The sequence below is a fragment of the Pavona decussata genome, unplaced genomic scaffold (genome assembly GCF_977016875.1).
Source record: "Pavona decussata unplaced genomic scaffold, jaPavDecu1.1 SCAFFOLD_32, whole genome shotgun sequence".
NCBI classification, from domain to species: domain Eukaryota; kingdom Metazoa; phylum Cnidaria; class Anthozoa; order Scleractinia; family Agariciidae; genus Pavona; species Pavona decussata.
Window position 1 is genome coordinate 2,009,949 of NW_028145455.1, and position 25,650 is coordinate 2,035,598.

Consider the following 25,650-nt stretch of genomic DNA (forward strand, 5'->3'; position numbering starts at 1 on the left):
AAGGGGTGCATGGAATGAGGCCCTAAGTGACTTTTGATGTAAAGTCAAATTCTCTTTTTGTTTCCCAAGCAAATACGAGGCAATTTGGAATTAGAATCTAAGAATTTATCAGAAGTCAGTTAGGGCTTTTTTCCAGGAACCCCTTCAGTAAAAATTGTTATTATAATAATTGTCATCATCATACAGTGTAATCATAATCAACTTGTATTTTTTAAGTCCAAATTGTTGCAAATGAGCTCTTCTTGCAGTTCACAGAGTGGTTGTTACGCGGCAAAGAAGGGTCTGTGTAAATTGTATTTTTAGTCCATTAGGGATTAAATTTGGAGAATTGGTTTTAAGCTTCATTTTTAAAACCATGAGATTATTAATTTAATGACTGGATGTTGTGTGCTCATGTTTTCAGAGTACAGGCAACACAGAGGGGGAAGATGCTTGCTATGAGTTTAAACAAGAACAAGATTTGACGCACAGGACTCATCTGTACTATCTGGACTATGATTTCTCACCCGTAAGTATTTACTCTGTTGAACATGTTTTTCTGATAAATATGGATGAACTTGTCTTATTATACAGATAATGTTGAATCTCTTATAAGAGGACAGCTCCACTTATGATTGCCTTGGCAAAATCCTGTTTGAACTCCCATACAAATTTTGCATTTACACATTCCCATAAATGGCCATTTCCATAAACTGCCACAGGCTGATTAAGCTCAGTTGGTAGAGCACTGCACTGGCATTACAGAGGTCAAGGGTTTGAATCCTGTTCGAGCCTGAATTTTTTCAGGCTTTCTTTTTGCAACTGCCTAAGTTGCACGTGAAATACTGTGAGAGTCTTTCTTCTATTTGAACTTTCAAGAAGAACAATTTAAACTTTTCTTTTGTTTCTAACCACTCATAAGTGGATACCGGAAAGGGAAAATCCAATTAGGCGAAGTCTACAAAGAACTTCACACTTACCGCTGTTGAGAGACCATACTGCACATGATGAGCACTGTTTATAACAGTATGATCTCTCTTGGAAAGAGGAAATCCGGGTACACCGAGTGGGAGAGTTGAACCTATTAGTTCTGATGGTCTATCACTGAGCTACCAAGAACTCAGCTTTCCATTTTCTGAGTATGCCTGTGTCACTGACCAAATGACACATCATTCTCATTTATTAAACAGGTTTATAAATTAATAATAATAAATAATTATACTATCACATTTATTCCGTTGGGCATATGCCACATATCAAGTTCAAATGTAAGCAGGATGTTTGTCACATGAACCTAGTTTAATGGCCCCAGCTCCCACGAGTCTCCTGTAGCTCAGTGTTAGAGCACCTGAGCTAGTATTTGAAGGCTTTTGAAGGCTTTGGAAGGTGAATATCTATACATCACTCTCATGTACTTTGTTACTTTCATTTGTCAGGTTTTGGACCCTTTTGATGTCACACTTGTAGTACAGCTGTCTATTGACAGGCTTCAGATGATTGAAACTCTATGTCTACATTGGGAAGGTATGTAAAGGCACTGGGCACCTAAATTTTTTGCAGCAGCACCTAACACTTCACATGTTGGGCTCCTAACTTCTTGGCTTTTGGCCATGTGGGCTCCTTGAAATTTGTCTTAGGCAACAGCCTGGTGAGAGCGCCATCCTTTGTACGTGGTGCTTGTTTGATGATTCTTGACATCTGGAACAGAGGTCACTGCACTCATAACAGATTCTGCTTGTAAATTTTGGGATCATGAATCAATTCAGAGATATAGCTGGCAAATGTTTACTTACAAGGGTGGTCACTTAGAGATATCTAAGAATCTAACAGTTTTGAGTATGTGTACAATAAAACCACTATATCCAAAATTGTGGTAATGAACCTGACACAAAGGAAGACTAAAGATTAAAATGTTTGCGAAATTCCATTTGAACCAGAAACAAATTCAAGCCACGACGTTAAAAATATTAACACAATGAATCAGTCAAAGCTTGAAGCAAAAACTAGTTTAGCCAATAAATGGCACTATTAAGAAAGAAAAGGATGTGTGAGCAAGTCATATTTGGTTGATAAAGTGGAACATTTTGTTAAACAATCACACAGTGTGGCAAAGCAATAACAGTTTAATAAACAATTCTGTTTTCAATAATCACCTTCAAATCCCTCAAAAATAAAAAAGGTTTATTGCACAGCTATTATTATCTTTTGGGGTTACAGCGATGGTGTAATTTATTCACCACCACATTTTTGTTTCACCTTCACAGGACCAATAAGTTTGGCATTATATATGTCTGACAGTGAGGCTCAACAGCTTTTTAGCTATGTTCAGAGTTCATCAGAGTTGGTCAAAAGAAAAAATGTGGGCTACCACATTGTGTTCAAGGAAGGAGTGAGTACTGTGATAATTATTTATAGTTCATGTTTCCTCAAATAATGGGCCATTTCTGAGTTGATGTGAACCTCGTTATGAAAACGAGGCTAAGTGCAAAAATTTTCATATGAAAATTAGTTTTGTTTGCATATGAATGAAAACTAATTTTCATAGCAGAAACTTTGCACTTAGCCTCGCTTTCATAATGAGGTTCAAAGCAACTCAGAAATTGTCTATTGCACACCTTTCAGGGACTGCCTGCACCCTTCAACCTTAAGTCAGAATAATTTCCCCTTCTGAACCCAATATTTGAAATTCATTTAGATTGCCCCTCTCAAATTATTGCCCAATTGACCATTTCGGCAGGTGCCCCAGCTGACATAATTTCATTATTATGCAATTCAGCAGACAGTTTGGTTAAATAATTCTTAAAACCACAATTTTAGGTCAGCCTTGCTGTACGTTTCCATGCCTATATAATTATTAAAGTGGGTAAACCTACTCAACTAACTAAACAACTGGTGTTTTTAGCAATTTTATCCTGTGAATTACCTGAGAAACATTGCTTTGGAGCATGCACGGACACCTTTTGTGTTTCTGAGTGATGTGGACTTTGTACCAGTACCTGGAGCATACAGCACATTAAAGTAAGTGAAACATCACATCATCTTGAAGAAAAGTTTTCATTCAGACTGCAAGCAGTCGCTTTCTTCTCCTAAGTTCTGTCACGATCGGGCGATTTCTAGCGCGTAATCTGAGGGAGAAAGTAGGACTGCTCACAGTCTAGCTTTCATTTGAATGCTTATACTTTGAGGATAACCCTTTAATGCCTGAGGGAAATGCCGATCCTTTTCTAAATTGGTAACTGTGAACTGGGAGACCACATTTGATATACCATTTACACTGTAAAAGGTATTTTCTGGGGTGTGCTATAAATCACACCAACAGAGATGGAGGAAGTCACAGGTTAGAGTGAGAAGTGTCCAAAACGAAAGAGGAAAAACATCAAAAATTTTCCATCTACTTGTCCATATTTAATGTACAGCTCTCAGTGCATTGCTTGTTGTAAGATATCAACTGGACCATTAATATGCAAGGGGAAAAATTTCCAAAAGTTTGAGGGGTGGTAAATCAAGTCTCATAAAGGAGGGGGCATTGTTTTATGGCTTCAATTCATAGATGTTTCCAAGATCTTTTGGTCGAACAAATTTTACACAAATTGACCAATTATTGAGCTCTTAATTGCATCTTGTGCTGTTCATGGCACTGTTGGACAATAAAGCGATAATGCCCACTAAATCAAATGCTGGAGACACAGCAGCAGTTCATATCCACTGTGCTTAAACTGTATCACAACTATAGCATCCCCGTAAGCTTCACTATATTGGGTTTGTCAGAAGACTTCTAAAGTAGGCGGCTGTCTTTTGAAAGTAGCCGGCTTGCTATACAAAGAAGTGCCCAGGAGAGTAGCTAACTGAGATGGTGAAGTAGGCGTTGATTTTTGCTGCCAGTCTGCTACTTTTGACAACCCTGTTGTAGTGATGGTAACAGGTGCTTGCCTGGAAGTTTCAGTCACGTACTGGGGCCTTCTTTCAATAATTATTATCTGCTGTAATTTTTACTACAATATTGAACTTACTTTATGTTTTAGGCAAACTCTGAAAACTGCTTCAAATTTGAACAAAAAGGTCAGTGTCAAATTTCAGATAAGAAAAATTGTACCCATTTTTTTTTTAATTAAGAATAAACAGTAATGATTATTGTGTGTTAGGTTTGAAGAACTTCGTTTGCCATTTGCTGAACATTTCTCTTGTGGTTGTGGCATTAAGTTGACACCTGGGCCCAGTTGTTCAAAGCCCGATTAAGCTAATCCTGGGTTGACGTGAACTTTGATTTGAGCTTAATTACTAATCAATTAAGACTCTCAAAAAGATTTTTGTTCCTCAGTTTTGACTTAGACTTTTCTATACCACAAGCTTCAAACAAGTTTTAAAAACATTTTTAGTAAGATTGATCAAAACCTCGGTTAATTTTTAATTGGGGATTAGCATTAATCGGCTTTCGAACAACCGGGCCCAGATGGTAGATTCTTGGTAAAGCAATACATAGCTGACATCCGTCGGTCCTACTTCTCAGCTAGAATAATGTAAAACGGACACGCCTGTTACTCGTTCGTCCAAACCATCATCATAGGACAGATCACGAGTTGTTTCTGTCAAGAATTTGGTTTATTTCTTTCATCTTGTTGTTCTGGAATTATTTTGTAGCTACGTGAATGTCTTATTTCACCATTTTTAAGAAAAGAGGTCAAAAACCCTATGATACTTCCCTTTTAAGGAAACAACACAATTTGGTGAGGTGTTGAACCCTGACATCAACCTGGCTGATCACTACACCCCAGTGCCACTACTCGTAATGGTAAAAGGTCAAAATGCCCCCTAAGTAAGACTTAATGCCCCCAGAGACAAACAAGATATGCATGTATTTTCTTCGTTCTAAAAGTGAGAAGCTACAAGCATCATTAGGGGGCGTTAGGTCTTATCTTTTGGGGGCGTTTTGAGCGTTAACCCTCATAATATGCCCCAAAAGCCATGTTCTCACTCACACTTATTTTCTCTCTTTTTCAAGGCTTACGTTGTTCCAGCATTTGAGACATTACACTACAAGGTGACCTTTCCCAATACCAAAGCCCAGCTGTTGTCAATGTGGGATCTTGGTACAATATTTACGTTTAGGTAGGTGAAGAATCGATTTTAAAATAGCACAGTCTAGTTCACAAAGGTCCCGAGAACATACCCGGCCCGAAAAGTGTCTTTGTTGATAAATGTTTCTCAAAAGAAGTCAATTTTTATCAGCTTTGAATGCTAAATTTTAAAATCTTAATTTATAATTCTATGAAAACATTGGCCAAGTACCATGCCTGTAATCAGCGAAAAAGCGTTTAAAACAATACTTACCGGGCCCGGTAAGTTATCGGGAATTTCGAGAACAGGCCCCAGGGCCTAATTGTATGAAGGTATGATGACGCTAATGTATTGGCTTACTTTGCTGATGTTTTTAGTAGTGTACTGACATCGGAGACTAAATCTTGTTATTTTTCTCATTGTGTTGTACCGTTTGTTTTGATAATAGAGAGATTTAGCATTGCGTTTACGTGAAACGGCGAACGTCACCTGGCCGTAAAATAGCGTGAACCTTTTGACTTTAGCTTTAATGTTGCGAGTTTCGATGAAGCTGTTTTACGACTCATTGTGGTGCCTTCATGAAGAAAAGTGCGGTAAGGAGTGAGTTATGAAGGATTTTAAACATGAAACTAAATTTGCCCTGGTATGACTCACCGGAAAAATTATTGGGGTAGTTGTTTTCAACAATTAACTACTTATATGTATAAGGAAAAAAGGAAGAAATACTTACGTAGTTCTCACATAGACGGCAAACACGAAATAGCCTGTTTTCGCGTAGAAACGGCAACCGGCAAACGTGAAAAATGGCGGGAAAATCGTGGTCACGTGGTCATTTTTGCCGTTCGCGTTTCACGTTAGCCTACCACGCAGTCGTTCTTAGGGGACTCGTATTACCTCCTCCTCACAAATACGAGTCCCCTAAAAACGACAGCGTGGGAGGCTAGTTTCACATATACGCGATGTTAAATCTCTCTAATACTTTACTGCTTTTACTATACTTCTTTCAGACACCATGAGTGGAGCAAGGGCCATGCACCAACAAACTATGCTAAATGGAGAACAGCCACAGCTCCATACACTGTATGTGCTCTAGAATTATTATCAAATTGTTTGTTAATGTAACTAAAACAAGTGGTTTACAATGAACATATATATGCATGTTTTCTTTTTTGTACTTATAAGGCACAGAAAATAATTCTGTTAATTTGGACGCAATATAACTCCATATAATTTAACTCTTCCTCTTAACGTGCCCCTAACCCTTCAATTTGTTTTCTTTTGGTAGATTTCCATATCTTACAAGAACTCATTTTCGAAAAAAATTTTGAGAAATATTGAATCCTTTTTTTTACGAGCGCTAAAAGTGAAGGCAGTCTTGTCGATATTTTCACCTATCGTTCGCATTAGTCCCCCACTCGGCCAAATATGGAGCGTGACGTAAGAAAAGGACATCGTGCAAAAACATCCGAAGATTCGCGGTAATGCTTCAATTGTAAACAGAGAAAATGGTTGAAAAATGTGTAGTTTTTGGATGCAGCAACTCTCGAAATGTAGAGAAAGGAATCAGCATGCATAAGATTACTTCTGAATCCTTCTGGTGTCCTTTTCTTACGTCACAGCTAAGAAAGTGTCAAATATCGGACGCTTCTCATTGGCTCGTTCCTAATAAGCCCACGAGACAAAAATTTGTCCAGCGGGGCTTAAAGCGCGCAAAAATTTAAAAATTTCAAGAACTTTTAGCGCTCGTAAAAAAAAAGGATTCAATATTTCTAAAAAAAAATTTCGAAAATGAGTTCTTCACAGATATGGAAATCTACCGAAAGAAAACAAATTTAAAAGTTAGGGGCACTTTAAGATGACCACATTCTTACTTTCTATTTAAAACAAAAAAACAAAAACAGTATTAAACATACATTTGGTTTTATCAACAGCGTTGATAAGGTAATTCAGATTGGATTGGCTCCGACGAAGAGCTAACGCTCGAAATGTTAGCACTCGACTCTCTTTATAATGGCCAAATTGCCTTACCAACTCTGTTGATAAATCCTTCAAAACTCATAATAATTCATAAGCCCATTGACCTATCAAATGGTCGATAAAACATCACGTGCAGTGGTTTTCAACCCGATAAAACCTACTCCTTATTAGTATGCGGTTTTTAATGTTTTTCTCGTATGCTAATTTCCAACGTTCACAAAAGCACCATTGTTAGAACTCTCTTGACACACGCTTTTCCAGGAATATTTTTGAAGCCGTTCAAAAAACTCGCAGCACGTGTTTTATCGAGTCTAAAACCACTCGGCTGCGCCTCGTGGTTTTAAATCCCGATAAAACACACCACCAATGCAGCACCACAATTTCTTATCCTTATCCATTAGTGTTAAACATGTGTCATCATTCCAATCTGCCCACAGGTGCAGTGGGAAGAAGACTTTGAACCTTACGTTGTTGTACGGACAAATGTCAGCAGATATGATAAACGGTTTGTGGGGTTTGGATGGAATAAAGTGTCTCACATCATGGAATTACAAGCTCAGGGGTGAGTCACTTACCTGAACAGTCATATACATTAAAGAAATACATGTCTATGACCACATTGGAGAAACTGTAAGTAATGTCTAACAGGAAAGAATGTATTTTAGTATGTTCTTCTCATCCTTCTCATCTGTCTGCTTGCTAAAAGGCAAAGGGCAGAAATGACCACGTGACTATGTTTATCCTTCATGTGGTGCTCGATGTTTTCAGTTTCTCAGTAAAATTGAGCAGTTTGGGGTTAGCCTTAAAGGCAAGAATTCTTTTGCACTATTCTCTTCTGTGTACCGGTACCAGTTATTTTTTCAAGAAAACACAAACGTGAATCTCCCGTTTGCTGTTTGCCATAAACGCGATTCAAAATATCTCTATTAAGAGAGCATCTAACGCCTTTCATCATTTCTGTGTGGATAATTCCTGTTACAAATAGAGAAAATAGAGTTTTGTGATGAACTTATGCTTCAGCTTGATGACTAGTCATCTCTCAGTAAGTGAATGTGTGTCTTCCTTTACCCAGCAACTCATCCAACCCCGGTATGATTCAAGAATTGATCCGCGGTCATAAAATAAAAACAGAGTTTATTCTGCTAATTTCGACTGTTACACCACACACGACACCTACAAATAAATGAACAGCCCTTTTATCTCATCGAAACAATACTTTAAGCGCCATTGGCTGATTATGAATAGGCCGACACAACACCACCTTGACGAGGAACTGTAGCTGAATAAGCGAGCTTTACAAGTCAGCCCAGTAGTTAGCTTCGTGTAGTTAATAGAGAGATAAGGACGGTGCCTACTTTTGTTACTGCGCATACGTTCTGCGCATCTGGAGATACTCGGGTTTCCTATGGGTGGTGCCTTTTAATACAGGGTTATTTTTGCGCGGTTTAAAACTATGCTGAGAAAGCAGAACTTAGCAAGTGCTCTTTGTATCTAAAATAAAAATTGGGGGGAACCATGCATTTTTCGGAGATAAGAAAGCCTCAATTTGGAAAAGAAAACGCCACACATTACTCTGTATTTTACGGCCTTTTAGAATAATTGTTGCTTAATTATCTTTCAAAAATGCGTCGTTACGCCCAGTTTTCTTTTTGGATTTCCACATAGTCATAAACAGCGCAAAATACTTCGGTTTTAGTAGGCACCATCCTTAAGCACCATGTTCACGGCAAACCGCAGAGCTGACCACGTGATCATGTTTACCCTATATTTGGCGCTCGCTGTTTTCAGTTTCTCGGAAAAATTGAGTAGTTTTGCGTTAGCATCAAAGGCCGGAACTGTTTTGCACTATTCTCCCCTATGTACTCATTTTTGCAAGAAAACATAAACGTCAGTTTCTCAGAAAAAGTGAGTAGTTTTGCGTTAGTATCAAAGGCCAGAACTGTTTTGCATTTGCACTATTCTCCTCTATGTACTCATTTTGGCAAGAAAACATAAACGCGAATCTCGCGTTTGCCATTTGCCGCAAACGTGGTGCTATATCTCTCTAATAAGAATGTTCTCTTTTTTGCAGGTACGAGTTTGTTGTGTTACCAAATGCATTCATTGTACACATGCCACACTCCCCTTCATTTGAAATTTTCAAATTCAGATCAAGTTCCTTGTACAGAAAGTGAGTGTTATTGGTTTACCTTTATTTAATGTAGGAACCAAGAAGCTACCAGTCTTGTATTAAATTACCAAGTTATGTTCTTTCTCTTTTAGTATGTGTATATTGTTTCAACTTTTGTTTAGCAGTAAAATGGATGGAGCATGTTACTTGAACCCTGGTGTTTAGGCTATGTCTACACTATACCGGATAGCACTTGTGCCGGTACAAAAAACATAATATCGGATAGCGCTTTCGTTCACACACACGACGCCGATTTCGGATCGTTTTTTGTGCCGGAGCGATGCTGTGCTGCTTCAGTCGTGAAAGTGAATCATCACATGTCGGATAGGTTTTCGTGACACTTTCTCAAGTTGTGTGAACAGAGAATCGAACCGAAACGGAAGCCAACAACGAGGAGCGAGGATTGGATTCTAGTGGAAAAATGGCGGTGGTTTTGGGCCACTTCTGTTCACACCACGCCGGATTATTTTTCACAACGGCATAAAATGCTATCCAGCATAGTGTAAACATACTTAAACGTAGCTTTAGATCATTTTTCACCAAGGTGAAGTTTGGAGTTATTGAACTTTCAATAAGCCCTTTGATTGAAACAACGAGGGTCAGTGGATCAAGACTATGCATTGTAATGTTGTTTCCCACTAGGCAAGAAACTTAAAGGGGAAGTATCATGGGGTTTTTGGTATCTTTTGTGACAAAGGATGAAATAAGACCTTCAATTAGCTACCAAATAATTCCAGAATGACAAGAGGAAAGAAATCAACTCAATTCTTGAAAGGATTTTGGAAACAAAAATGCGAGAACTTGAAAAACATTAGCCTGACATTTTTCAAGTTTCAATCCATACCTGCCTACTCTGTCTCTGGCCAGAGGCACTAATCAACAGTTTTATTGCACTGGGTGATAATTTATAACAAACTTGACAATTATTTCGTTGTTTCTGCTGACAGACAAACATTTTTGGGTTTGAAATGACAGCAAATTTGCGTGATACTTCCCCTTTTAACTCCACATCATCGCTCCTTACCCATGAGGTGTGTAAATTGGTACCGTGAAACGTTAAGGGAAATCTGGCATTTTGCCAAAGGTCGCTGTGTGATGGAATCCACTGTAACGAAAAAGATGGCGACTGGTACATTTATCCATAATTTTTAGCGTCCGAAAACCCTAAAAACGCTCAGAAAAGTTCTAAAAACGTCAAACCTAGCATACCCAATGTTGCTAGTACAGGGACAAATTTTGCAAAAATTGTGAGTTTCTATGTGTCTATTGGCTGTGCTAGGTTCGCAAGATGTGGTGGTACAATATACAGCCGTACAATGTACAATGAGCATCTTTTTCCGTGCGGTGTGTTGTGTTTTATCCAGGGGAGAGTAGAAATTCCGAGTTTAGTACCAGCTGCATGGGCCTCGTGTGGCCTTGGGATAATTGAACCTGAAATGGACTAGTGTGGGTTTAGATTTGCTTAACTCGCATGGCCAAAGCAAAAATCTGGTTTGATTGGTAACATGCAGTCGAGACAGTACTATAGACTGTTAAAATATTCTTTTGTCTGCATTCAAATTTGCCCCCTTGCCTCGTTCAAGTGAAATATTCTTTTGATTTTTGAACTCAAGAATGTGGTTACTTAGTAAGGCTAATTTGAATGCAAACGAAATAATATTAAAATGTCAGCCATTTTTGCATAGGGTCTATTTGTAAGCAGCATTCAATGTCATTGTCAGGTGTTGTTCATCTCCGTTCTTGACTAAGTTGTGGAACTTGGCTTTCAACCTTAAATCATAGCACACATTTAGTGAAAGTTGTTTTGCCCAATTATAATCTTGATGGGTGTTTGTCTTTTTTTTTCTTTCACAGGTGCTTAAATAAGTTAAAACAAGAATTTTTTCAAGATCTGATCGCAAAATATGGAGGAGAACACCTAGGAGAAGTAGACATGGACAGTTAACAATAGCTAAACTTGGTTTGTGGTCATCTTAAAATATTATCACATGTGTATTGAGTCTTATTTAACACAAAGTCGTTATCTTGTGGTCAACCTTTGTAATACAGACATTAGAAGAACACTTTGAAATCCAGTTTGTGCTCCCTCACAGTTCCTCTCTCTGTTTTTTTGTTTCCTTTTTGCTGCTCAAGAAATTGAAATCTTGAACCCGACTTGACAGGCACGTCAAGATCAATACAGACACCAAAAGGCAAATGTCAGCATCCAGATAAATACAGTCGAAGCTCTCCTTGCGACCACTCTCGTAAGCGACCAGCTCTAGTTACGACCACCATTGTGAAACCCTGTTTGAATTGTCACTTAAACTCTGTAATCAAAAGCTCTCGTAAGCGGCCGCTCCCATAAGCGACCGCGACCACTTTTGGGAATTACCAACTGATCTTTTCCTTTGTTTTTAAGCTCTCGTAAGCGACCACTCAAAGATTCTGATACTTCGTTATCACATGTACAGTAATATAGCACTGCCTTATAATTTTCAGGGATGAATATTTGGAATCTAAAATTCAAGATGATTTACGGCTGGGTCGAGAGTGTTACCCTGAGAATGAGGTAGAAAGCTTCATTCTAAAAGCTCTGATAAGTGACCAGCTTCTATTGTTTCAGCTTTTGGTTGCTTACGAGAGTGCATTCTCCTAAGCGGCCAGCTCTAGTTACGACCCGGCACTTTTTCCAATTCCCGAGGTGGTCGCTTACGAGAGCTTCGACTGTATTTGCCAGGAAAGAGTCGCATTTTACTGAACATGATTTTGAACTGCACAAGCATTGTTGTAAAGCGCATTAACCATTTGAATATCAGATATAGAAAATGCGCTAGATAAATTCTGTCATCGTCATTGCAAAAGCAGTTTTTTTAAAGTTACTTTTGCAGTCTTCAAGACCAAGTGAACTGTCTGATCAAGTGTTAGTTTTCCTGAATGAGGTGACTGCAAAATTCTTTTCACAGTTCTTTTCACCCCTGTAAAGTTTGTACAATGACAAGATGTGGACAGAATATGTAGCTTCCAATGAGCTTCCAATCCCAGTATAATGCGGCCTTTAAAAGTGATTCAAATTCGAATAACGATATTTATTTTAGCATGAAGCTTAAACGTGATCACTACTTTTCAATGACTAGTTTGGCTGGTGTGGATTTCTGTTATAGTTAAATTTTATAATCCAGGGTTTGTTTAGTGGGCGTGAGTCATGCCCCTCTTTTGGGTCCACTCTTTTCTTTAGCATGCGTACAATTCCCCCAACACAGCTGGATATTCATCCTTTCATCATTCGCAGCAATTCATTGTCTCAAATATTATTTACACACAGAAGTAGACTTTGTCCTTTGGTAGTTGACGATAAACCAAGTTTGTTCTTTTGCCCACTGAGGCGTTATCATTAATAACTTTAGTATAGAACCTAGAAGCTGACAAGTCAGTGAGCTAAACTTTGGTGGCTATTTATTTATAAAAACCACATTATCAAAAAAAAAGAGAGATACAAATATTGTCAAATCTTCCTGTACATAGCTATGTGTACAAGCGAAATTTTCTCTCAGTCGTTCCACTATGTTAAAAGAGGTAGTATTACCTACTTGTACTTTGAATGTCGAAAAATCATATTTGTATCGACGGAATCGCTAAAATAATGGTTCAGTTTTGTTTACAATAAGCCTACCATACTACTATACAGAAACTAGAGTTAATTATCTTTGGTCGTGAATGACCAAGATTGAAATGGATTGCAACTTGAAAACGTGTCCAATTTTTTCAAGTTCTTCCAGGGTATTTTGGAAAAATCGTCGAAAAAAACTGGGCATGGGAGGTTTGACAAACAAAATAGGTTCAAGCGTACGTATCAGTTGTGGTTTAAACATGTACTTACTTAAAGTGATCATGATTGATAATTTTTTGAAGTTGATAATTTTATTTCTGGAATTATTTATACAAAAACGTTTTTGGAAAAATTTGAAAGCAAAATGTTTTATTTTTGTAATGGTTGAAGTTCTGGTTACTAATTACAACTTGATTAATTTGTTTGTGTAAGATAGTGTGAAAATAATAATTTATTTGTAATTATGTGCAGAATTAAATTGACGTTATTAAAATAAGATGTTCAACACTGAAACATTGTACATGCTTCTTTGCAAACCGACATATTTTTTTGGACCAAGGTAGGGGGTCCTACCTCTCTTCTCTCGTTCCCCTTCCCTCTCCCCCTGGCCATTTACGCCTGTTACGCAGGCTATGAACCACAGCCTCCTTTTGCCCCCCCCCCCCCCCCCCCCTCCCACAACATCTTTAACCAAATTTTTCTGATTGGAAAACTATAACTTTCATAAATTTCACTTTTAATTGGCATGTTGACCGAAAAATGGTGAAATTCTGTCGTGACCGTGGTTTGGATATGTGATCCTAATTACCATATAATTTTGCCAACTTTAGCCTTCAATTTCTCCAAGAATTATTGATCATTTGAGAAGCCATATCAAACACCCGAAAGTGTGTTTCATCGGATATCCAAGTACCTCGAAGTCGTTTAAAAAAACTCGGCTGCGACTCGTTTCTTCCACCTGCTTCTCAGTGTTCGGATAACTGATGAAACACTCTTCCTCGTGTTTCGATATATTACGTCAATGGTTTCAAGTCAGTGACTTTGTGGAGACAGACAAAAATGAAGGCCTGGTCTTATGTTCACTCAAAGGACTTTTTAAAGGATTATTTCCAGGAGGGCTGGCGGCATATTATTAGAGGGGTTGTCGTATTGTATCTGTCTGGTGTAGCTTATACTACGAGCAGTGCCTTGTCTCTCTTAGGGATAGTAAAGCGAGCGCGCGAAAATTGCTTCGCTCGCTACCAGCAGATGGGAACATTCACGTCGCCGCATCACCCGACTGGCCTCTGTCTTCCCTCGTAGCTCAGTCGGTAGAGCAACGGACGATCAAATCCCGTGGTCGTGGGTTCGATTCCCGCCGAGGTCGGAGATTTTTTGTTTGCCTCGTGCAATCTCCCATTTCCTTACTAGGGTTTATGCATCAGTCAATTCCAGCTGTGCTCCCCCACCGGGAATTAGGATATTTTGAAAATAAGCTGGCAAATGCCCCACAGCCGGGACAAAACGTTGCTCAAATGCCCCGGGGTAGGGGCTCAAAAATATTTTGTTTTCTTCCTTTCTCGACTTACTTGCAATAAAATCTAAGGTAATTCAGGCCAAAGTTAGTCCCAGCTAGGTTTAGTGCCAAATAGGTCATCCCATTTGCGTCCTATCTAGACGTATTCTAGAAGAAACTTACTGAATTTGCCAATGAATTGGTCATTAGAAGAAGCGAAAATGTTATAAGGTAAAAAAAGTGAGATGGTCAAAAGCCCCAGGGTAATTGGGTGGAAGGCTAATGCCTGACCCCCAAGATGGACAGTGCAGGAAAATGCCTCACTATTGTCCCCCGGGGGGGGGGATGGGCACAGCTGGAATTGACTGATGCATTACGCTAAGTAGGAAATTCATGGGTGCACTTTAGCACTACAACATACCCTGCAGAGTTAATTCTATGATCCTTCATTTGTGTCCTTAGTGCTAGCGGCACAACATTCATTTGCAACGAACGGTAGACTGGTAAAACAAAAACCGCGAAAATAAAACGCGTACAGAATTGAATGAGAAAAGTGGAAGTGGAAGAAAGGTCAACGGACCTTTTATCTTCCATTTCCACTTTCTAAGGTCACGAAACAGGTTACCCATGCGTCAAATACGACATACATTAGAAACATTACAAAGCTTGAGACCTAACTCGGTGAACATAATTTTCATTTCAATCTTTTAGATACATACTGTAGATCACAGAACATAACACAACTATCCAACTTCAGGTCAGATACTGCTCAGATTTCCTACAGCCTCATAAAAATATTGGAAGGAATTTTTTGGAGCATGAAGAATATCTGAGCTGGAACTTCTCAAGTAACTACAGTCAAAATAATAATCCACTGGTTTCACCTTACTGCCACACAGAACAATGAATACTAGCTTAAAAAACATTGAAAAATAATCATTCTTGCAAACGAGATGGCTGAAAATATCAAATTATTTTAATTTTAGGGCTCAAAGCACCCTGCAAGCAGGTCCTCTCTAAAACTCTGCTAGCAGGTTGGGCTCACATAACTAGTACAACAAGACAAATTCTTTGCAACACAATTTAGTGAAAAAACACATTTTGCTAATCATTTACCTCAAGACTGATGAATCATTATACGCTTATTATGTCATGTCAACATGATAAATTACAGCTGTAGCTACTGTATAAATACTATTGTCTCAGGCCTGAAGAGCTACCAAATCATTTTATCAAGGCTTTTTTTTTTTACACCACTAAATACATTGGTTCCTTCTAGGATGTCAGTGACCAATGTGCATGGTGCCGAGAATTTTCATTAGTAACTTCCTTGGAACAGATTAGTCTGTAACACAGACAAATATGCCCCTGAAATAGGCCTTATCACGGGTTTCGACGCAAACACGTCTGAAATAACAGTATTTGACTGTTATTTCAGACGTGTTTGCCTACTCGTCAAAATGGCGTCAAAAACCGTGATAAGGCCTATTAACATTCAAGATGTTTCCTTGCATCCTATGACATCAACAACTGTGAAGCTTAATAGTCTAATACTTCCCGTACCACCTTGGTTGATACTCAGAGTAAAAACCTGTGATATTTTCCTTTTGTTTTATATCTTTTGTTGTTTCACATGCTATTGTTCTCCTGGAGTTGATACCTTTTGGATTTACTTTGCTTTCTGTCACTTGTGAGTTTTGGCATCTTTTTACACCGAGCATGAACCCACCTCTGTCCAGTTGCATAAAGTTAAAAGACCTTATTATAAACAGCAGCATCAACCCCTAAAGCCCCAACAGTGATCAGCATCAAATTTCTCTTTGTAACATCAAAGCTTACTCAACCCTTGAGGTCATGAGAATTAAGGATATGATCACACAAGGTGAATTTTCTAGATATAATTTTGAATAACTTCTCCCCAGTACTTTTATAAGAAAAGTATGGGGATGAGATAGGAGAATTTGATCTTTGATATTAGGGGTTAAAGCTAAGGGTTAAATAGCTGTACATGTATTTGTATCAGTATTGCAATCTTCTTATTAAACACACACTAATCTACTTAAAAATGAGAAAAATAATTATTCTTAAATTTGTTGGCTACCTAGAACAAACATCAATAATTATTGCCTTTTTCATGCCCTTAAAGGGCAGTGTAATTCAGTATTGATTTTGCAAGTAACTCAATCACATCCAATGTATTCACTATTCACGCTTACTTGAAAAACAATATTAAGTAAACCACACTCTAAATTAAAATTGCAGCAATTGTGACTGGTGTATGACTTGCATACCATGTTCATATAAAAAGTCACTTATCACAAGAGTCTTAAGCCAGCTGTTATAGTAAAGTGATTGTTATGGCTGTGAATTGTGGGTCTTTCAAGTCATGATACTCTTGACAGTTTTCTGTAGTTGTTCTCCTCAAGACGTGTGTTGTTGTTGTTGTTGTTGTTGCTGTGTTTCATCATGAGTCTGTTGTTGTGGTTCTCCTTCCTTGTGTTCCACAGCTGTATCTGTTACCTGCTGTCAAACAAACGAACAAAACAAAACAACACATTAATGAAAGAACTCTTCATGTAACCTTACACTACACAACATACAATGTAATGTGACCCTTCATTACAACATCCTCCTTAAATAAACAAACACACAAATAAATAAATAATTAAAAATAAATAAATCACTTTATTTAGTGTCAAAGTATTTAGGACTGTGAAACTAATTGCATAATTGTGGACACCAGACACTATAACTCAGTGAAATAAATATCCCAAATGAATATAACATTAATTCTGTTAAAAATCCTAATTGGTGGGAGGCAAACTAGTTGGCTATTTACAAAATGTGGTCTTGGATTTGCAAATAGGATCACCGTGAAACAAATCCAAGTGTTCTAAGTGGGACTTGAAACTGGGGCCTCTGGTTTACAAGGCTGGCGCCACAACTGCTATGCACGCCATCTCACCTACAACAACCACTTTTTCTCCTTACATGATATTTTCTTATCAAAAAACCTTGTTAATCAAAGTTCCAGCGATCAAACTTTTTACAGACAGTGTAGTCATAATAACAGGATTCAAAAATCTGTCTGCAGTCTCCATAATTTCCAACAAGTGAGTCAATTAATATTTTTAGGAAATATACATGGCCTGGAACCACAAAAACTATCTGTAATGATGCGGCATATGTAAAAAAAGTGGGTTTTTGTAAAAAAATGGGCTTCAGCTTTACTCTGAACACCAAAGAATGAGTAGCAAGAGCACATTAGGAGGGCAAGAAGACTCCAAAGCCTCAGAGAGGAAAGCCCCACAAGTGGGTATGGTAAAATGGCATTTGACGTTTGTCTGAACATCAAAGAATGGGCAGCAAGCCCACAAGAGGGAGCAACAAGACTCCAATAGGCTCTGAGAATGAGAGTCCCAATCTTGGAAGTGTAGATGAAAGGGGTCTGCATGAAGCTCAACAAATTTGGAGATATATAACGTCATGTTTTTACTGCACTAAACAGTGGATTTGCCATTAAAACTGTGATCAATTACCAACCACGTGTATGTCTTAGCAATACCCAACCCTGTTTTTCGCTTATATGAACACCAACCTTCACAAGTTTACTAGCAACATTTGCTGCAGCATCTGCTACCTGTTTCTGCTTCTCCTCTTCCTCTAGAAGCTGTTTCTCAAACTCTGCTAGTTCATCATCAGTGTATGGATGCTCCTCTTCCACACTTTTCCAGCCATCATCCTTCTCAAATTCATTGGTTTTACTGGCCCTCAGAAACTCATCCATAGATACAAAGCCATCTTTATCTTTGTCAATCTGAGCAGAGAAAGACAAAAAAAAACTTACTGCCATCCTTTCCCCTTATGTCAGAGACAGAAAAAGCTCCAGAAACTTTTAGAAGTATCAGTGACAAATGTTTCACCTCTGTTGAAAAATAGTTGTCCACAGGTTTTATTTATCGACAACAAGCTGTCTACAAATTAACACTCAATTGACCTTCTGTCTTAAAAGATTGATTACTACTGATTTAAACTAACAAAAATCATATCATTTTCAAGACCCACAAAAGATGTTGAAAGGCCCAAACAGTTTTCATTGCTTACATGGAGAAACGTTTGCAATGTGCTGCAAAAAAACGAAAACAAAAAAACACCCTTCTCTCTTATTTTACAGTACTTGAGGCAGTATTTACATGTATGCCAGTAACCTTAATTATGTACATTTTGCCATGCACAAAATTGCAGGTACAGTGTACAGACCATTGAGAACCATTTGTATCATGCATTATCCTGAACACTATCATGCCACATGATCAATTTAATACAACCAGACTTGGAAAAAAGTTAGCAGTGAGCTACATGCATAATTCCCTCTAGTGCTGATGTGCTTTACAGCCAGACATGTACAATCATAAATTACCTCAGACATAACATGTTCTCTCATTCTTGCAATCTCCTCATCTTTTTCCCTTGGATCAAAGTCATCATCTTTTTCGTCATAAAGTTTGTCAACCTAACAAATGAGTAAAACCAAATTGAAATGGTAGAACAAAAATATTGAACATGTTTCACAAAGTATCTCCTGGGTCTTGGGTTTTACACTGTATATGAGACCTAAGGTTGGTTTCCTGTTCCTGGGAACAATTTTGGTTGAGGAATACAATTATTATCATAGAAAGTTTAAAAATTTACACATTAATTTATGTACTTTGCTATCATTTAGACATGCTGTAATGCTGAGTCGGTCACCTGAGGTCTCAGTGAAGACCTGGCTAAATCAATGATGCCACAGACCTTATGCAAAAATAGCTCACATTTTAATATTCTGTTGTCTGCATTCAAATTTGCCATACTAGCTTTGTCAAAGTAAAATGTTCTTTTGATGTTTGAACTCAAGAACGAGGTTAGTAGGGCTCATTTGAATGCAAACAAAACAATATCAATTTAAATTATTATTTATTGTAAGTTGGTCAACCAAATGTCTGGATCAAGATGTCTGAAAAAAATTATTCCATTTAACAAAGGGGTGAAAAAAAAAAGTAAAGGGGTGATTTTTCTGCAGAGCACCCCAACCTCCCGCCCCATCCCCCCCCCTGCCAAAAATACACACTTATAGTAAGACAAGTACATATTACACTCTTGTATGCGAGTCCCTCCCCAGCACCTAAATCTTCAAATTGTTTTTATCAACAAATTGGTCATACACAACTTTGTACAAGAGTATTGCTTACTTCCTTGATGAACAGTGCCTCTAACTCTGAAGTGTCTAAGAAGTCGTCACCATTTGTATCTAGTAAAGAGAAGATGGAGAAATTACAATTAATTCCAACCATTTCATAAGAAGATGGTTAATGCATTAAAAACATAACATTGTATCAACATTGTGTTTAAAAAATTCAATCGTGCATGAAACAAATGGGATTCCTTTGTTGGGAAGTCATAGTGAACTGAATTATTCTTGAACAACACTGATTAAAGATGTAACTTGGATCAGTACTGAAAGCTTTATTGACAAATAAATTTGTAATCATTGCATGTGATGACCTGTCACAACTGATGGCAACACTGCTGAAGAATAAATCACAAGAAATTTCAAGAATTTAATTTTTGCCACATAGCATGAACAACTTTTGGTTTGAAGAAGTGGGAGTTTCAAAAAATTGTGGATTCAAATCAAGATTCCATTGCACATGTACATGTATGCTCAGAATAACTCACCATGAAGTTTGAAAAACGTTCTTGGTTCAAAATCTTTTGCATCGAGTCCATCAGTTTCTTCCCAAACTTGCTCCAATTGAGCTTTACTTCCCTACACAAACAGACATACATTAGCTATGGTATGAACAACCTCATAATAATTTAGTTCAAGCTGTCAACAGTATATGAAATGTCACACGGGGGCTGCCTTCAATCACTTGAGACAAGTTAACTACATAGACAAAAGCTTGTGTTCTACATGGTAACGACACCAACAGATTAAAGGAGGGCCTCAACCAGATGGCATCCCTAGGAAGACTTGGCTGTCCATGCAAAGAATGGAGGAGTGAACCATCAAATTTAGTGATGGGGCTACACTAGCCACATGACGCATGGAGACAAAATTCACCACGCAACAGTTAATGGGTGTGGCTACAAGAAGCATGCTGTGCAAAACCCTCAGGAGGGGTTGGCCTGGAAGCTATTCACCCGTCTCAGAAAGACAATAACAACAACAACTACATTGTATGTAGCCCATTTAATTGTCACTGATGTTCACTAAAATGTCTGATCTTTTTGTAGTTACTGGTATGTTAATAGCAAAATGAGGTAATAAATATAATAATATACAAGCCATTAAAATCATCACTCATGATGTTATCATCATGTGCATCACCCAATCCTCACAGCTGATCATAAAATGTAGGGTAAAGCAGTTTGAATCAGTAATAAGAACTGGACCTACAACAATCTCAACTTACCGGGTGGTGAAGGTTCTTTGATGCATTTCGGTGTTTCTCCTGTAGTTGCTCATATTTCAGCTCTTCTTCCTTGCGTGCCTTTTCATCCAAATCCTTTAAGTGTTCCCTTCGTTTATGTTCCTTCTCCATTTCATGCTTTTTGAATTCCTCTTTACGCTCTCTGTCTTGCTTATCCATTTCTTCATGGTGCTGTGAAAACAGAGAAATCAACAGATAGATTTTAACATATTAAATTACTAAAGGCTCAAAGCTGTTAGAAATAAAGGGGTCTGCGATGCATACTAAACAAATCTCATAAATAAATATTATTTATCAAGAATCCGAGAATACAGTAGATTGAAAGAATGGTGGTAAAGTGATGATTTTTTACATCTTATCATAAAAATGATAAGTAGTGCTAAATACATGTAGTTGTGATTAAAATTTCAGTCTTAATTTTACAACTTGTGGTATTCGAATTCAGGCTTCTTTCTTAAAACATTAGAAGACATTCACTGATACAGTTCTGTATTCACTGTAGCACCCTCCACTTTGTATGATACGTGATTGTACTGTCCTTGGACTGGAAACAGCAGATATTCCGATGTTCCATTCTCAATAGGAAAGAGGAGTACCTCTGTTTTAAAAAATCCTTATGCTGGTGGGTCAGTCAACGGTGGATCGGTACTGTTAGAAATGACTGATGCATACTGATTGATACAGATAATAAGTTTTATACAATGAACAGTGTAAAACTCACATTTTGATTAGTGCAGGGGAGTTTGTGATTAGAATATAGACACACAAATGACGTCATCGAGTAGTGTGACCAACGCAGATGGTCAGAGTCTAGAGTCCAACCAAACTGCCTGATCAACAAAGTTTTTCATACTGTTTTGGCATATAGCAGCAGACAAACATAGGCAAATTTTGATGGACTATAATTGCCATATGATTGCAAGTGACCTCAACCAGGTTAAAAAAGCTTAAACTTTGTTGTGATGTGAAAAGGAAGAAAACATTTGTCCAAGTATGTCACCAATAGAAATCCAGAAATGACAAGAAATCATTCACAAATCAGAGTTACGAGCCTGATATGCTGTAATATTTTAATGGTCAGAAATTCCTTGTGGAATAAGTTTTGAAAATATTCTTCGTGAAATTCTTTCAGATTATACTCTAATTTAGAGGATCACAATTGCGTGTATGTAGGAGTCTAAAAGTTTCCTTGAAAGTTCTTGACTTGGCTCAGTCAATGTGATGCTCGCTCACGAAATGTAGTCAAATGTCTTTGTAATAAATTATTGTATAAAACAAACATTTCATTTTGCTATGGGTCTGTACTCTAAGAACATCAGTCACACTACTCGCCATACTTCTTTGTTTTTACCTCGGTATCAAGAGTACAGACGCATGGCAAAATGGAATCTACACTGTATCTGTTAAATTGATTAATTGATATTGATTACTATTGACTGCCATTTTAGCAAATGGATTCGCCAGGGCATTAAAATGTTGACCTTCAGAACACAGCAATTAAAGTAAAGAGTTCAGCAGGACATTTATCGTGTATGTTGCCGCAGTAACAAAGTTATTTATTTTCGTAAACTGAAGAGTAAGTAGTTGCCACTTAGAGTCATTTTGGTTATTTTGTCGCAATAGGATCCAAAGAAAAGCGGCAGTAAATATCAGGGTGACTAAATCTGTCGCACCACTGAAAGACGTGTTAGACATAAAATGTCCCGCATTCTTTGTTATGTTACGGTTATATTTGCTCAGGAAGTGGAAAGGCAAACCTGTGTTTTCTTGACACTCGAAATTTATAATTTACTGTTAGCCCAGCTTTTCTGTAAAATTTTATACTGATCACCGCTCTTACGAAATAAGCTTACAACTTTCTCCTTTAAGACCCAAGCCTACCTTCCACAGAAGTTTCTTGAAATCTTCAGGTCCAAAGAAATTAGGATTTTCATCATCAAATACAGGATTCCAATACTCCCGTTCCTTAAGCCCATTTATGTGATCGTTCATTTGTCGACGAATCATCCTTTGCCTCTCTACTTCCTGTCGCTTCAATTCATCGAGCTTGGTCCTTACATCGTGTTTTACTAGATCCAAATCGTCAGCAACTTGGCCAGTTCTTAACTCTTCCTCGGAAGCGTTCAGTAATTTTTTCACATAATCATCGTCATTCTCTAAAATTTCAATAACCTGCTTCAAGTATCGGGCGTATTCAGGGTCGCCTTTCCCCTCCGTTTCGTCCGCGTCTTTCTTCTTTTTATCTTTTCGAACAGGAGGCGCCACACAAACAACCGCCAATCCGATGAGAAACAGACAAATCAAGGTTGGCTTATGCCACATTTCTGAACCAGTTCGCCACGAAAAATCAAAGTATCGATGCCTCGAGTACTAGATCCACGTCGATTACAAGGAATTTACACAAATTTTCGGGCAGGAAAAATTAAATCAAGGGGAAAGACCGCTTGATGATTGTCTCTGAAACGTGGCACAATGACCGGCCGAGCGTGCAGTCACATGGACAGCTGGGTAAATGTCGTCCCCAGTGCCTCGTGAGACACGCAGCCGTTCTTTTGTGACGTCGTTACGTTACCGAACGTTGCGTGACGACACAAAGAACGGCCCCAAACCGAAATATTGGGCAATTATTCTTCTTCAGCTTATATATCCAATATTGTCGTTTTTCTCTTTTTAACTGCCTTAAGGATCATTCTTGCCACCTATAATTTATTAGCGGCGTCAAGTATATCTGCAAGGTTGATCGGACTGCGTAGAAAACTTATGATAGAGACCAAACCGAGAATCAGCAGTCCACGCTTGATTCGCGGTTTGGTCTCTATCCGATGTCGCTGTCGTGTAAGTTTTCTACGCAGTCCGATCAGCCTTGCAGAAATTTGAGTCATTTATATTTTTGGCTGATTAGATCTTTCACAGATCCTGCGTCTACTTGCAGCATTTTCGTTGTGCGGTTCCTTGCAGATTGTTTGCTTTCAAGTATATCGCGCCTTTTAAAATTTTCAGGCTTAGTAGTTTTTTTGTTCATCGAGTACCATTGAGTGGGTGGAGGTAAACAGTAGAGCACGGATGGCGGTATTATATTAGCGGCGAGGCAAATACGTACCAACATTCAGCGACACTATGGTGAATAATTACTTTAGAATATACCAAACTGGCGGATTGGCATATCTAAAATTTCCATGAAAATTACTCGCCCGCGAAATCCAGGACGCGGCGTGCGAAAAACACTATACAATGGTTTTGAAAATACCCTAAACTCGTCCAAATTACGAACAAGAATTCAATAGTCTTTCCATTTTTAAATCTATTTCTCACCAACATGTATTATTTAAACGTGGAAAAATACAATCTTTTCATACGGACGAGAAAAAGAAGTGCATTAGAGTGAACGAGTACGGCAAAGGCTTCTCTTCTCACTTTTTCGCACATTCCGGCCAAACCCACTGGCTCACTTTCGCTCTTCCATGTCGACTATGCAGATCAAAAAGGGACTGCTACCAGGCCACGTCACTCATTAGTTGCGTTGGCGTCACAAGCCCTAGAATCTACTAGACAAGTAGAATACACCTTTGTTTTTTATACATACGAACGTCTAATTTTTGGTCTGGGGTTGAACGTTGTTAGTTGTATTTTTGGCTATTTGACCAAGATGTTCTCTGTCATAGTACTTCAATAGATCTATACGGACGTGACCAAGACACCTATTATTTGGGTCAATTGGACAATACAGACTGAATTTTTTATCCGTATTTACGCTGTTTATTTTAAAAACATTTGATCGTAGTAAAAATGTTCTCTATATGATTTTCCAATGAAAAAAATCCCCGGCGTTGTCTCCCCACCACCACGGAAGAAAAAAGAAATGCCAAGTAATCACTCAAACCAGGATAAAATATTGTCAGTTACTATGGACTAAAAAGGAAAGAAGGAATAAATAAAGCACTTGTTAAGTATTGAGTGGGAGGCTAGAAGTATCAATACAGATAATTGCTGTGAGTGCTGGCGACTGTTTAGTTTAGTCCGGTGAACTGACGGTCTCAGCTGTGGGCTTGTTACCCAATATCTTCGAACTGAATGCGTAGGCCCGGAACATACCAGAGTTTTTAATTTTGTATTCACGTTTATTGTACTTATTACAACACAATTGACTCCGAGAATAGCCTCAAATGCAAAAAAACAATTTAACGTGTAAAAATTATTTTAGTGGCGCGAGAGATGCATGAAATATAGAATATAAAGAAAATATAGAAAGTTATCAAAAGAAAGGCATTGCCATAAGGACGGTCTGTACTGGTCTGAGTCATCCTCTCTTGTCTGAGTCAAAGACCCCATACAAGACAGACCACGTTCTAAAAAATATTCATATCATACAAACTAAGATTATATGAGACCGGACAATTAAAAATGTAAAAATGCATATGGAGATATGTGCAAAAAAATCAATAAATTATCAATTAAACCCCTGAAAAAAAAAAAAAACCTCACGTATTTCCAGCTAAAAACTCCCTCACTCCTGTCTTAACTGGTTAGCAATGGCTATTGCCTGACGAACAGGCAATGGTAAAGTGTTCCACATGTCCATGACCCTAATGAAAAAACTAAACTTAAATGTATTAGTTCTAGCGTTATTCTTGAAAATTAGAATAATATACCGAGCAGTAGCACCTTTCTCATCCTCGGAGAGTCGGAGAGCCAGGGGCAGCCCTGAGTAGGAAGAAAGGGTTTTTCAGGGGCGAAAGTTTACAACATTAACAACTTTCGTCCATGAAAATGATCCTTCCTACCGACTAGCTGCTCCTGGGTCTCCGAGGACGCACCTTTCATCAGTCAAGAACTGCTAAAGGTGATAAGCAATAGACGGGAAAACTGATCCTTACGGCAGTTAAAGCAAGACGAAAACAAAATCTTGGAT

The 25,650-nt window shown here is 38.1% G+C and overlaps 2 protein-coding genes and 1 long non-coding RNA gene across 6 annotated transcripts in view; 2 read left to right on the top strand and 1 right to left on the bottom strand.

Moving 5' to 3' along the window:
• The window catches only part of LOC146484592 (xylosyl- and glucuronyltransferase LARGE1-like), a 34,873-nt gene extending 21,590 nt beyond the window's left edge, over positions 1–13,283 (top strand). Inside the window, exons 14-23 of the mRNA XM_085104671.1 lie at positions 404–508; positions 1,416–1,503; positions 2,244–2,368; positions 2,882–2,997; positions 4,002–4,038; positions 4,979–5,085; positions 6,042–6,114; positions 7,449–7,573; positions 9,083–9,181; positions 11,036–13,283. Of these exons, the coding sequence (XP_084960797.1) occupies positions 404–508; positions 1,416–1,503; positions 2,244–2,368; positions 2,882–2,997; positions 4,002–4,038; positions 4,979–5,085; positions 6,042–6,114; positions 7,449–7,573; positions 9,083–9,181; positions 11,036–11,126 (966 nt within the window). The 3' untranslated portion in view covers positions 11,127–13,283. The remainder of the gene's footprint in view (positions 1–403; positions 509–1,415; positions 1,504–2,243; positions 2,369–2,881; positions 2,998–4,001; positions 4,039–4,978; positions 5,086–6,041; positions 6,115–7,448; positions 7,574–9,082; positions 9,182–11,035) is intronic.
• Positions 13,284–13,793: 510 nt separating this feature from the next.
• On the top strand, positions 13,794–15,279 carry LOC146484594 (uncharacterized). Its single transcript, XR_014863599.1, has 2 exons — positions 13,794–14,193; positions 14,649–15,279. It is a non-coding gene; the product is annotated as an uncharacterized LOC146484594 (long non-coding RNA).
• LOC146484595 (nucleobindin-2-like) lies at positions 15,220–23,225 on the bottom strand. 4 transcript variants are annotated; one of them, XR_014863598.1, is made up of 8 exons: positions 22,623–23,221; positions 20,724–20,912; positions 19,984–20,074; positions 19,497–19,555; positions 18,686–18,778; positions 17,864–18,082; positions 15,759–16,788; positions 15,220–15,644 (listed from the first exon to the last, which is right to left on the bottom strand). XR_014863598.1 is itself a non-coding variant. In XM_085104636.1 (7 exons), the coding sequence occupies exons 1-7, from the start codon at positions 23,061–23,063 to the stop codon at positions 16,687–16,689; spliced, it is 1,149 nt and encodes a 382-aa protein (XP_084960762.1). In that variant the 5' UTR covers positions 23,064–23,225; the 3' UTR covers positions 15,220–16,686. The 4 variants fall into 4 exon arrangements, 3 of the variants coding, with proteins under 3 accessions (XP_084960762.1, XP_084960761.1, XP_084960760.1); XM_085104636.1 differs by having other exon boundaries at positions 15,220–16,785; positions 17,906–18,082; positions 22,623–23,225; XM_085104635.1 differs by having other exon boundaries at positions 15,220–16,785; positions 22,623–23,224.
• Between the last annotated feature and the right edge of the window lie 2,425 nt (positions 23,226–25,650).